Source organism: Pseudorasbora parva, chromosome 1 (genome assembly GCF_024679245.1).
Source record: "Pseudorasbora parva isolate DD20220531a chromosome 1, ASM2467924v1, whole genome shotgun sequence".
In the NCBI taxonomy this organism is placed as follows: domain Eukaryota; kingdom Metazoa; phylum Chordata; class Actinopteri; order Cypriniformes; family Gobionidae; genus Pseudorasbora; species Pseudorasbora parva.
In genome coordinates this window covers 10,138,726-10,153,176 of record NC_090172.1, presented here as the reverse complement: position 1 = coordinate 10,153,176, position 14,451 = coordinate 10,138,726, and the positions used below count along the sequence as shown (strand labels likewise).

General features: G+C 39.3%; 1 protein-coding gene across 1 annotated transcript in view; it reads left to right on the top strand.

The window, feature by feature from the left end:
- The window catches only part of LOC137043954 (adhesion G protein-coupled receptor A3), a 65,498-nt gene extending 51,498 nt beyond the window's left edge, over positions 1-14,000 (top strand). Inside the window, exons 14-19 of the mRNA XM_067420563.1 lie at positions 2,944-3,152; positions 4,176-4,300; positions 4,389-4,512; positions 5,746-5,891; positions 8,378-8,473; positions 11,833-14,000. Coding sequence (XP_067276664.1) covers positions 2,944-3,152; positions 4,176-4,300; positions 4,389-4,512; positions 5,746-5,891; positions 8,378-8,473; positions 11,833-13,279 — 2,147 coding nt within the window. The 3' untranslated portion in view covers positions 13,280-14,000. The remainder of the gene's footprint in view (positions 1-2,943; positions 3,153-4,175; positions 4,301-4,388; positions 4,513-5,745; positions 5,892-8,377; positions 8,474-11,832) is intronic.
- Positions 14,001-14,451: the final 451 nt, after the last annotated feature.

Here is a 14,451-nt window from a genome sequence, read left to right as displayed (position 1 = left end):
TTATAAGGATAAGGAGAGAACAAAGCCTTTGCAATCTCAAGAAAAAGCTGTAAAGGTGCCAAAAGTTTTTTTTTTTTGAAGCAACCATTTATTCCCTTAAAAAACATTTCAGTGAACATTTCTTCAAAAAAAAAAAAGTTTTCTTAATGCGAAGAACATTTTAGAGTTCTAAAGAACCTTTCTCTACTATAAAGGATTACTATAAAGGTTATAAGCGGCTTTCGCACCAGAGGAACGTTTTCATAGTTTCTGTGAAAAACACAATCACGCCTCTCCTCACTCATTTGTTTCATTTGCTCCGGATGAATATTGCTTGTTACAATGCTTGCATTTTGGCATGGGATTGCGCGTATTGTGCAAAATTGTACTTATTCCTGCAGATTTTGTGCTCACACCGAATGAGCGCACGTGAAGCTGCCTCTCAGTACTAAATTGAGCTGCTTATTGCACTTAAACAGTCAAATACACAAACAATTATGTCAAAATGCTGGTCTTGGCAAGAATTTGCGCAAACACAGTCAGTTATGTTTTAAGTGAACACCTGAGAAAGAATACGCATGAGTAACAGTGTGTGCGTTTACATGCCCACCAGTAAGCTGATAACTCTCAAATATCAGCTTATTGAAATGATCAATAAGTTTTAATAAATAATAACGAATAAGTTTTCCCCGTTTACATGCAAACCAGTAAACTGACAATGCAAGTAAATGGTAAATGGACTGCATTTATATAGCGCTTGCAACAGACCCTATGGCCATCCAAAGCGCTTTACATTTTGCCTCACATTCACCCATTCATACACTGACGGCGGTGTCTGCCATGCAAGGTGCCATCCAGCTCTTTGGGAGCAGCTGAGGTTAGGGTGTCTTGCTCATGGACACCTCGACACTTGGTCAGGTGGAACCGGGGATCGAACCACCAACCTTCCAGTTTGTAGACAACCTACATGAACCGCTGAGCCACTGCCGCCCCAGCAAGTATCAAGTAATGGGTCCTGCACACTGTGCGATTTTTCAAAATCCTTTGCGAATGTCCCTTGTCAGACTGTACGAACATGATCGCCATGTCACACTGTAAGATCTCAGTTGTCATTAATGTCAGACTGCACGATAGTGAAGGCGCGCTAAAAACGGACGCGCGCAAGAAAACTCACCCGGAGTTCATATCATCAATGAATGACGCGTTCAGTGACAGTGAGCTGCATTACACGCGGGACTGAAATGCTGGCTACAAATAAATCTCTAGCACTCGTTTTGGTCATAGTTTGTGTTGAAAAACGGAGATATTTGACGGTCGTCGTAGGAGAAGTCACACTGCAGGATTCTGTGCCAAATCTTCTGACACTGCCAGAATTTCGTCTGAGGTAAAATTTGATCGCAGCGCTCATTAATCGGCGGCCGGTGAACATGTCAAACTAACGACCAAAGACGTCAGATTTCAGCCTAGGATCAGAGGAATCTTTTAGGATTTGCTAAATTTGTCCCAGACGGCCAAATCGTGGCCAAAATCGCACAGTGTGCACCCGGCTTAAACCACATTACTCAACTTGATTAATAAACCGGGTTATTTCCTTATAGTGACGTCAAAAATAATAATGTCCATATCTGACTCGAGTATTCTAAATGTTACGTCAGTCAGTTGTGATGGTAAATAAAGCGTGCACCGTGTCAGCGGGAGATTTACGGCTCATATTATTCTCTCATGCAGTTTCAGATGCAGCGTTTTGGCTGAACCTCTTCTACTTCTGCTGCATGAGATGAGAACACATCTTTACAATTTTCTGGGTCTTAAAAGTCCCGTTCTTCACGATTCCATCTTTCAAACTTTAGTTAGTGTGTAATGTTGCTGTTAGAGCATAAATAATACCTGTAAAATTATAAAGCTCAAAGTTCAATGCCAAGCGAGATATTTTATTTAACAGAAGTTCCCTTTCAAAGCCTACAGCGAACCACCCTGGTGGTTAGTTTGTATAATTAAGCTCCTAGAACTACCCAGTGCAAAATCTCCTAAAGGTGTTTTAAAGGTGGGGTAAGTCTTATTTCAAGACCTTTTTTGAAAAAGGACACGAGCCGAGTGCAATAACAAACGTGTAGCCAATCAGCAGGTGAGGGGCGTGTCTACTATTATGGTGAGAAGAGCTCTCGCTCTGTGCACGTCATTATTCAAAACCCACGTGTCACACATGACGGACATTAGCCGAAAGCCGGCTATATATGCTGCTTGATTATGCTCGTGTGTCATGTTCGCTTGTTAGTCCATTTGCGATCGTATTGTGGCTCACTTCAGCGATGATAAAGACCTGTTCATTTCCACACCGTATGTAGTATCTAAATCTCGTCACTGTGTGCTTCAAGCATCAGCTCACACAATGTCTCCGACAAGTAAGATACTAATATATGTTTGCTTACTCTTTTCATGATCTATATAACCCTTATCCAGTCATAATTGTAATATGTTGTTAGCTGGACTGTCGTGCTTGTGTTCTATAGAGTTGTTCATGAGAACAGCTTGATCGCTATCTCTAATCTTGTCATAATTGTAATATGTCGTTAGTTGGACTGTCGGCTCGTGCTATAGAGTTGTTCATGAGAACAGTTTGTGATTTTTTTGACCGCTATGACTCTAAACTTGTCATAATTGTAATATGTCGTTAGCTGGACTGTGTGCTTGCAATTCTTGCTAGCTGTTGATGCCTCTGCTCTGGGTTTACGTATGTGTGGGGCAGCACTGTCAAAATAGGGGCGAGACCCTTTTGGGGGTAGGGGCGTGTTTGTTTTGGTGATTTGAAATACCAACAACGGTTACCAGATAGCACTTACCCCACCTTTAATGGAATCATAGATGACAATCGAAAACCTTTACTTTCCAAAGATGGTCCATAACCAGATTTGTTTTGTGTTTTGTAGCACAAACTGATTAAATGCCCATTCTCTTGTTGTTTAGACGGCTTTCCATTGAAGAACCTGCAAAGTCCAGTGAATGCCACTCTGCGGCGCTTCCTGCATGGATCAGATGCTGTTCCCGCCTTCTGGAACTTCAGTCTGTTGGGCGGACAGGGAGGATGGCAGAGCGACGGGTGCCGGATCCTCCATCAGGATGACAACTTCACCACAATGTCCTGCAATTCACTGAATAACTACGCTTTACTAATGGTAAGAGAGAGGAAAGTGGCTTACATTTTAGCCTGTTCTTCAGTTCAATTCACTTTATTTGTATAGTGCTTTTCCTAATCTGTTAAAAATTATTAAAAAAATAAGTTACCTGGTTGCCTTAATTTTGATTTCATTGAAATACATTTTTTTAGTTAATACAATGAACATTTTTGAGAATCAACAACCTTTATTCAAATATTATTAAAATATTTTGTAGGCATATTGTGTAATTGTGTTTTATTTGTGATGACACAGAGAAACATGCCAAATAGTGCTATTTTCATGCTTTATCAATTTTTTTATGTGGTTCAGATACAAAATATTTTGAGTTTCTATTTATTAAACAAATTTCCTTCATTGTATCAACTCAAATTTTTAATTTCAATAAACTAAAAATTAAGGCAACCAAGTTACTTACTTTTTACTGACAAAAAACAACATTTTTTTTTATATATTGTTAGAAAATTGTATATTTTGAATAGAAAGAACAGAATGTTACTTTTTTATCAATGAATCCTGAAAAAAATATCATAGGTAATAAAAAAAAAAACCTTCAGACGTTCATATCAGTTCGTAAAAATCAAAAAATCAATCAATCTTTTTGTTTCATTCTTCTTCTTTTTTAACCACCCTTATAAATAGTATACAAGTAATACGGAAATTACACTGCTGACCAGCATTTACTATATAAAAGCACATTACCTGTTTAATACAATGTGTGAAAAAGTCTGTGTAATGTTGCTGCATCACTACAATAACAGTAAAAACAAAGATGGGCAGAATTGTTAATGAATTCCAATGTTCCCATCATCCTCTCGTCATGTAATTACATATTCCAAGGGTTTATTTTTGTGCTGGATTGATCTGCTATGTAACTTTGGTTCTGATTTTCCTTCATGTTGGACCTTTTCAAGCATTCTCAACACCCACCTTGTGCCTTCCAGAAGATGACGAAAAATCCAAATTATTGGGTGTTGGAATGCATTTGCAAATATAATCTGCTGATATACTCTCGTCTAATAGGATCTGAACAGAACCGGGTACAACGTGTACAGCTTCAAACCTCTTCACCCTGTTATCTACGCCACAGCCATCGTCCTGGTGCTCTGCCTGCTGTCAGTCATAGTCAGTTATATCTACCACCACAAGTAAGTGCTGCAACTTGTTTTTGGAGGAGGAAAAATTAAGGCAAGGGTTTTTTTTCTGATTTTAATGTGGTATTTCATGTGTTCACAGGACAGTGCTTATAAGTAAGAAGTGCTGGCATATGCTGGTTAACCTGTGCTTGCATATTCTTCTCACCTGTGCTGTGTTTGTGGGCGGCATCAACCAAACTTACAACGCAAGTGTTTGTCAAGCGGTATGTGGCGGCTTTTCTACATGTATAGGAGTTTCGGGGGACAATATTTACATGAAATCTTTATATAAGTTTCTCGGTTTATATACAGAACTGGAATACTGCTCAAGTTCACATTTGATACTTTTAAATGCGGCTTTTCACTTTTAAAAGTGAAATAGCTTCTGGAAAAAAGCGATATGTAGGGGGGACTTGATTTTGTCTGTGGGGAATTAATTGGATGGTTGTGGTTTACTATTGGTGGATCTCATGTAAGTGACAGGTTGTCCTGCCCTCGCTCCAGTAAACGCATCATCAGAAAAGAGATGTGGCTGTGAGAGGAGGAGAAGATCATTTGATTTAAAGATTATGATAGCGCATGGAGGGGAAAAAAAGTTATAATGATGTGCACAGTTAAAAATTCATCCAAAAAAAAATCTATTGTAATTAATTACTCGCCCTCATGTTCAAATCGTTTGCCTCCATTGACAGCTACACATCTACCACTTTCATGCTTCAAAATGTTCACAAAGAGATTGTAAAACTAATCCAAATGAATTGAGCAGTTCAGTGCAAATTTTCTGAAGAGACACAATAACTTTATATGATGAACAGGTTGAATTTAGGTTTGTATTCACATAAACATTCATTAGCGAGCATAAGCTCAGCTGAACCTGCTTGACATGCAAGAATGAACCTCATTGGTTCTTGCTGAAGCTCAAACGTGCTGCATAACACGTGAATTAACCTCACTGGTTCTTGAGGAAGCTTAGATGTGCTGCATAACGCAGGAATGAACCTCATTGGTTCTTGCTGAAGCTCAAACGTGCTGCGTAACACGAGAAAGAACCTCATTGGTTTTTGCAGAAGCTCAAACGTGCTGCGTAACACAAGAATGAACCTCATTGGTTCTTACACATCAAGTGAACGAATATGCTTGAGCTCCAGTTTATGAATTGTTGATTATTTGATGAATGTTTATATGTGATTAAATGAAAGCTTCAATCTTCATGTATGTTCTGAAGATAAACAAAAGTCGTATGGGTTTAAAACGACACGAGTGAGTAATTAATGACAGAATTTTTTTTTGTGAACTATCCCTTTAAATCTGATATAATAAATACTGCAATATCCCATTAAAAAAAGATTAGTCCCTTTTGAATCCATGGGGACTTTAAATGGTACTTTTTTGAGAATATTAGCATTTTCATTGGTCTTGAGGAGAACTGATGTTTTCTCTAATGTCATGTCCTGAAGGTGGGGATAGTGCTGCATTACTCCACACTGGCTACGGCCTTGTGGTCCGGCGTAACTGCACGCAACATCTACAAACAGGTGACGCGGAAGGCCAAACGCTACGAGGAGCTGGATGAGCCTCCACCTCCACCCAGACCTATGCTGAGGTAATCAATGAGTAATGTAGAAAAAAAGCTGAAAAATATTAAATCAAAATGGATGGATAAATAATAAACATTTGTATTTAAAAAAGTGATTAAAACTAGATGATTTAATAAATACATTTAAAAAGCAAGCACACATGGTGTGATTTATTTTAGGGTACAGAGAGTCTGGAACATTCATTTTACTCCTGCATTCCACTAAAGGCAAAACTCTGTTCTAAATTAAGTTCCCCTACTCTCCACTTGGTGTCAGTAAACATACAACAGTAAGCATGGCTTTTTTAGGTTAATTGTCCATGGAATTTCAAATGATGATCTTTTAAAAAAAATCTGTCATTTTCTCACTTTCATGTTGTTATAACAAGTAGGACTTTCTGTGGTGGGTGTTGACTTGCTTCTCTGGAACACAAAAGATGATGTTTTGAAAATTGTTGGTAATGTGTAATGGACAAAAGAATATCTTTTTAATACGTTTTATGTTCCACAGAAGACAAATTCATACAGATTTGGAATGACATGAGGCTGAGTAAATTGATGTGTAGTAAATTATATAAGTAGTATATTTTTTAGTCGGGAAGAGTGGGGGAAAACACCCCCCTTTAAGGACTGTAACTTTTTTGTGAAACAAAAGTTAAATGTGTGTAGAATAGTACCCTAGTTTTCAGTGATGATAACAAATTATAAACCAAGTATGAAACATTTCCAGAGTTTTAATGGTCTTACATTTTTTTTAATTTAAAATTAAAAAGCCAAAATAATATAAAATGTATTAATTAGGGATGCTCATATTGACCATTTAACCGTTAACCAATGGTAAAAAAATTGACTGATTAACATTTTCAGTTAAACTGTTTAAAGTGTTGTTTTTTTAACTCATGGGTGCATCGACACATGCAACGAACCACACGTGCCAACACAGTTATATTTCGCAAAATGAAGCAATGGGAAATAAGCATACTGTGTGGGACCATTTCAACAGAAAGGGTGACAAAGTTACGTGCAAAATAAGCTATGCGGTATTACAATACAGCAGGAGTAAAGCTCCTGACTGGTGGAGGAAAGCAAACGAAAGTCGCTTCCCGAGGCTGGCCGCTCTAGCGAGGCGTCTGTATTCCCCGAGCATCAGGCAGTGCCATATGAAGCCTTCTTTAATGCTCTTCATTGTATGGTTTTGTCCGACAGCTTAACAAAAATCTCGGCCCGAGTCCGACTGGAGCCGTGTTTTTTTTTTTTTTTTTTTCTTCTTCGGGTCCCGTCGGGCTGGGGCATAAATTCAGGGCTCTAGTGTGAATCTAGGTTCTGTTGTTGAGCTGTTCTGTATTCTGCGGTTTGCACAATAAAATAAACACTTAAAAAAAGTGTTTTTAACAGGTTACAGACACTCGTCAATTGTATTTTTATGTAATGCTAATTCAATATTATAATCTTATCAGTTAATGGTAAATAATCGATTAATGAGCATTGGTTGTCGGTCTGGAAAATTAACCGAAATGAGCATCCCTAGCATTAATGAACCACGCTGAAAGTCAAAACTTTTTGAAAAATAATGTTGGCTGATGCTAACTGGCCGGCTAACTAGCTAGATGATGGTAATGTGAGGTAATTTTTAAATATAAAGTCCAAATATTTTTATTCAACCACCTAGATTACATAGATTACATTTGATGGAAAAACAAAGAATGTGATGTTCAGAACGTGGCAACTACAGTAATTATGATTGCGATGATGAATATGATTGAATGATGGTGTTTTCTGTCTCTACCCTATTATTTATGTAATACTATGGTATCCACAAACGTGCGATACAGAAACTTATACATATATACTTATAAACTTATAGGCATGTGGATATTCAGTTGATATAATTTATTTTAGTAATTTTGTGCTTTTGTCATTTTTAGCTATTTAGCTTTTTTTATTAATTTTTTTTAAACTTTTTTAAATTTAGTAATTTTATCTCTTCATCTTATATAGCGTCTTAAGTTTTTCATCTAATATTAATATTTTTTTTAAGTTTTAATTAATTTTATGAACCGTATTTCTAAGTTTTAGTGAATAATAAAAACACTTTTTTTTTTTGTTTTGGTGAACTATCCCTTGAATACACCAAATTAAAAAAAATCATAATGTCTGATCATCAGTGGTTAAAGGAATAGTTCACCCAACATTTTTAATTTTTGTCATAATTGACTTGCCCTCATGCTCTTTTCAAGCCTGTATGAGTTTGCTGCTTCTGCTGAACACAAAATAAGATATTTTGATCAATGTTGGTAACCAGACAATAGTAGGACTATGGAATGTCAATGGCTGCCGTCATCTGGCTTGTTCCCAATATTCTTCAACATATCTTCTTTTGTGCTCAGCAGAAGCGAGAGGGTGGGTAAGTGATGACAACTTTCATGCCTTTAAGTGTATGATTTCCCAGTTACCTTACTAATTTAATGTCAACTGTATCTTTTAAGTGTTTAAATAGTTTTTTTCTTCTACAGGTTCTACCTAATAGGTGGAGGCATACCGATCATTGTCTGTGGAATAACAGCTGCTGCTAACATCAAAAACTACGGAAGTCAAGTCAATGCACCTTAGTAAGTATGCATTTTAGGACACTTTAGACACAAACCAGCCCTTTCAATAAAATTCAAGCTAGGGGTATTGATTGTAATTGATTAGACATTAGTGTTTAGATAGCCACCAGATAAAATGCAACGGAAGAGTATGTATCCTTAACTTCGTTGCTATTAACGACATACTGTACAGAAGATACAGCCTGCGTGTGCCTCAAGGCGCTTTACAAATCCCCCTGTGAAAATTTCCTGTCATTTTCATAGTCTTTCTCTGCCATGAGAAATTGCTTCTGCTATCGCTGGAGCCTAATGCCCATGCTTTGTAAAGTGCAGAATAATACATTATGGAGGAATAAGTAGTGTAGACTTCTGAAGTTGTGTGAACCTAATTATGCTGCTCTATTTTTGGCTCCCCATCTTGTGTCTGTTGGTTTCCCAGTCTCCTTTCTTTCACTTGTGACAGCTGTTTGGATTGTGTAACAGCATGGTTTAATTTGAAAATCCAGACCATCTGAGATCTTTGGGGTTTAATTAATCTCACGCTACCGTGACAAAAGAAAAAACGCTCTGCTGAGCATCACAGAACTCTTAAGTGCCTCAGAAGTGTCTTACTTTTTCCTACAATATGAAGCCCTTGATAGCACCAGTGTAAATCTTTAGAACTTATATGTACTTAAATATACGAGCTGCTTTTAAGAGAGCAGACCTTCAGAGAGAGACAGCTGCTTTGATTTGTAAAATACGATCGCAGTGTTCTAGCAAAATTTCATGCAAAATGTCAATTGTTACTAGGTATAAAACTGCAAAAAATGTGTTCTCAGGAACAGTTCTCAACTTGTCATGACATCATTATTGAATGTACATTCTACTAATTGACATTAAAAGCTGCAAGTAGTTAAATTGTTATTATTGGCATGAATATAGCCTTTGATGTTTATGTAAAAAGAAAAATCAGAATTAAAGAATTAGTTCACCCAAACATGAAAATTATACTAGATATATATGTTCTTTCATATGTTCTTCATTGTTCTTTCAGCCAAAGGCAATCAGAGTTATATTAAAAATATCCTGGCACTTTCAAGCTTCATAATGAGAGTGAATGGTGCCATTTTTTTAAGCCAAAAAAGTGCATCCATCCATCATAAAGTAATCCATGCGGCTCCAGGGGGATAACAAGCGAAGTGATGTTTTTTTTGTAAGCAAAATATCCATAATTATAACTTTATAAACTAGTTACTGGCTTCTTACTAGTTACTTTTCTTACAAAAACAGTTGCTTTTATAATGGATGGATGCACTTTTGGGCGGGCTTCGAAATCTAAGGTACCATTCACTTCCATAATAAAGCTTGGAAGAGTCAGGATATTTTTTAATGTAATTCTGATTGTGTTTGGCTGAAATAATAATGGCATACACCTAGGACATACCTGTCAAGTATCCCGTTTTGGCCGGGAAAGTCCCGTATTTTACCTTTCTTTCCCGCCGTCCTCCCGTTTTCGTATTTTCCCGTAAATCTCCCATATTTTAACCTGCGTTATTAAAAAATAATAATACCGGAGTAAAAATAACAAAAACATTTCCAATCTGAGTTCTGTAACTAGCCTCGCGATAACTGCCATCTGCAGTAGCCTACACAGTATAGGTGGCCGTTGTCGCGAGGTTAGTGTGTGAGGTCAGATGACGAGTGACAACGCAGGGGAAAAAACAAAACTGAGACGGATGATGGACATAACGATAGAGACAGAAGGCACTCCTGCCAAAAAAAACAAACCTTCGTGTAAATACCTTGATCAATGGGACAGCGAATTTAATTTTCTGAAGAGGAGCAGGTGGGGGGGACAGTCACGCGTTTTTTAAGTTTTGTAACTGCGACTTCATGTGCGACAGCGGAAGATCTTTTAAAATGACAGTAATCACTTATAATGACAATGTAAAGAACAAAAGTAATTGCTCACTAAATATGCTCTGCTCTTGAGTAAATAACTTCAGTACCTTTAATAAGGATTAATCTATATATAATTCATAATTTATGCAGTGCAAACTGATAGCAATTTATATAATTTCCTACTTGTTAAGTTGTTATGCAGGTAGGAAGAGCACAGGTACAAATAAAATGTATTATTATTATTATCATTGATTTATAAACATTCAGAATTTATTGGGGGCATTTTGGTTTTTGAGAGTTAAATGGCAAATATAAGCATTAAAGTCACGATAAACTGAAAGCAGTGACAGATCTTTTCTCACATGTTGTGTCACGTTCAACTGAAATTGATGTTCATTTTGTTGTTTTTTAATGGACTTGGATCTGTGCATTAATTGCTGATTAGATGGAGATAGATTGGCAGAATGTGAGCTTGCAGTTGATTTGTAAAAAGGGCAGAGGTTTATGTAGCCTGACGTGGTCACACTCAATTCTAGTCAGAATATGAGTCTGAAACCGCTCCATCGGGCTGTGATTATGAGGTTATTGGGGTTCGCAGCCCAATGGAACAAACCAATCAGAGCAACGAAGAAACGCATTGTCAAATGTCAACAGACAGAGCTCAAATGCACTGTGTTGCCAAGTGCGTTTTTTTCCGCGGTTATGTAACTATGTCCAAGGGTTAAAGCGACTATTATGTGATTTATAGACCCATGAGTGCGAATTTTAGCAGGCAACCATGCCAAAATAACACACATTTTACCCCCCAAACACCATTTTTCCCACGGAGAACCCCACGAGAAGCCATTGTTTAGGGCTACTAGTTGGCGGGTTTTGTTGTAAAAACTTGGCAACCCTGTCTGCACACGCGCTGGAATTAACGATCTTTGCCGGTGTTGTAAAAAAATTAAAGAATTTAATGATACACAGAGTACTTACCCAACATGATCATCATCTTTGAGAGAAATTAGGAAGGTGAATGCATATACAAACAAGCTCTCCGTTTAGGATTCGAGTAAATATAATCCAAGCCCCTTTGATGACGTGCATGATTACGCTACTGTTGATCATCTGTCCGTCATCGTCTAAAGCCCGCACTGATGATTTCATTGGTCCGAACAGTTTCTGTTCGGAGATAATTACTCCTCTATGGAGCAATGCCAGACCGAATTGCCAGACCTAAAAATATTGTGGGCGGGGCTAAATTCGGCTGGCATCCAGGATAAGGTTTATGTGGACGAAATGATTGTAGAAGTCCAGCAAACGTCACCAGAAACAAGTCTACCATTTACCAGAAGATCCGTTTATGACTCTTTGATTATAGATTACAAAGTCAACACAATTAAAACCGATGAATTTTTAACTATATGATCAATAACCTGGATTAAGAAAATAGATGTGATGGATTTCCTTTTCATGGCAAGTTTAAAAAAAAAAAATCTGTTGTCTTTCCTCAGCTGCTGGATGGCATGGGAACCCAGTCTCGGTGCGTTTTATGGCCCGGCAGCCTTCATCGTTTTCGTGGATTGCATGTACTTCCTCAGCATTCTCATTCAGCTCCGTCGGCATCCCGAGCGCCGCTTTGAACTCAAAGAACAGTCCGAAGAGCAGCAGCACCTTTCTGTGGCTGAAGCAACCGAGATAACACCTGACCATCTGGAGACCTCGTCCACAGCCGCCGCGCACCCGGTTCTGATGTCGGCTCTGGAGAACGAACATACTTTTGTGGCCCAACTAATTGGTGTTGCAGGATCCTTAGCTCTTTATGTATCGCTGTGGGTGTTTGGTGCTCTCGCGGTGTCCCAGGAGCATCCAGCGGATTTGGTGTTCGCCTGCCTGTTCGGCGCTGTTGCTTTAGCCCTCGGGGCGTTTTTGGTGGCGCACCATTGCGTAAACCGTCAGGACATGAGACGTCACTGGTCACAAGCTTGTTGCCTGGTTCGCCGTAATTACGGCGTACAGGTTGATTCACTTCTGTTGCCTGTAACGGTTTCCGGTGGCTCATCGTTGGCAGCCAGGGGAAACAGTGAAGCAGCGAAGTGTCCGGCCAGCAGCGCTGAATCCTCCTGCACCAACAAGAGTGCACAGAGCGTACGCAACTCCACCCAAGGCTGTAAACTGACCAATCTGCAGGTCGAAGCCGCTCAGTGCAAAGCGGCCCCTTCAACGGCTAATGGGACGGCTTTACTGGACAACAGCCTGACTGAACATTCGGTCGACAATGAGATTAAGATGCACGTAGCCCCTGTTGAGGTTCAATATCGGCCCAGCTCAGTCAACAACAACAATCTTCCAGGAACAGGCAACGCAAACATCAATGGGCACCCGGGACGACACCACAAGAACCGTTCAAGAGCCCATCGGGCCAGCAGGCTCACTGTTTTGCGCGAGTACTCTTACGACGTACCTACCAGCGTGGAGGGCAGCGTGCAAAGTGTCCCGCATAAGCGCCACCATCATGAGAGCCTACACGCTCGCAACAGCCGACGGGCGGCCTATTTGGCTTACCGGGAGCGGCAGCAGAGCCAGCTTCAACAGGACAGCAGCGACGCCAGCACCAGTTTGCCCCGCCGCTCGCGCCACCTTGGCAAAGGTGGAGGTGTCCGCCTCGGTAACGGTTTTGGGCACGGCCTCAGCAACAATGTGGGAAACGGCGTCAGTAACGGAAGCTTAGTCGGAGGAGGGGAGGGATCTGGGACTGATGTCACCAGCCAAACTAGAGACTGTCCAAAGCAGCCCCTCGCTGTCGAACTGGAGATACAGCCCAAGTCTTACGGGTTGAATCTAGCGTGCCAAAACGGACCTGCCAAAGACTCAGAGAGACCACAGAATTTGTCCCCCCTGAACGTGGAGAGTTCAGGGAATATTAAGACTGGCTTGTGGAAGCACGAAACTACTGTGTAGCAAGATTCCCTTCTCAGAGACTACAAATCGGACTTTTATATATAACTGTGAATCTTTTATTTTATGATTTTGGTGGTACAGTTTGTAAAAATAGTTCCTAAAAGAATTTGTGTTTTAATGTTTGTTACCCAAAAATGCTTGGCTGCGAATTGTCATGGTCTACAAATGGTCTATTTTTGTACCCTTTAGCCCATTTTGTATTTAATTCTTTCGTTTTGTATGTGAAGATGCATGACTCGCTGCTCTGGTATATGTTGGCTGAATTGCTTGTGTTTTCACATAATTGCAGCCATCAAAATAATTAAAAAATTGCAAAACGCAGCCCACTTCATCTCGTCTCTGAATTCAAAGGTGAGTTCAGACCCTCTCATCTAAGAGTTTCCTTTAGACATTGTGGTTTCAATTAATTGGGAGCTTAATTAATTTTACACCAAATTGTACAATTTGTTAAAAAATAAACAGTTCTTGAAAGAATTAGCATTTTATTATTTGTTCAAAATCTAAGTACATACAAATGCAGTTTTCCACTTGACTGTGACATCATAGTCTACAAATGGTCTATTTTTGTATCCTTTAAGTCCATTTTGTATTTCATACTGACATTTTGTATGTGAAGATGCATGACGTTCTGCCCTTTGAGTATATGTTGGCTGAATCTCCTGTGTTCTCATATGTTTTCACATAATTGCGGCTGTCAAATAATAAAAAATATCTTCGCGCAGCCACTTCATCTCATCTCTGAGTTCAAAGGTGCGTTCAGACCCTGTCTTCTGAGAGCTTCCTTTAGGCCTTGTGGTTTGGAGTAATTGGGAGCACATTGTGCTATTATGTCCGTTTCAGGGAGGCTCTAATTGAGGTGCAGGTCTTGATGCCTATCTGTGCTTTTTTTGTCCCCACTTTGGTGGAACCTATTGAATGGGCAAGAAATTGTAGGCCTAAATCCAGAGTTAGAGACCCACGCAGTGATTGATGACTGACTCTCAGGTCGGGCTGCCTGTCATCATTAGTGCTGACGGGAATATAATTGCTGTAGTGAAGCCTCACCTGCCTACCTCCTTCTTGTCTAACTTGCCATAAGTCTGTCGAGCTGTTCTCTGCAGGATAATGCAGGACCGAGTGAAGGACAATTGAATAATGCTCTGTTCGCTCACACACACTTTTAGTGTGCTCTT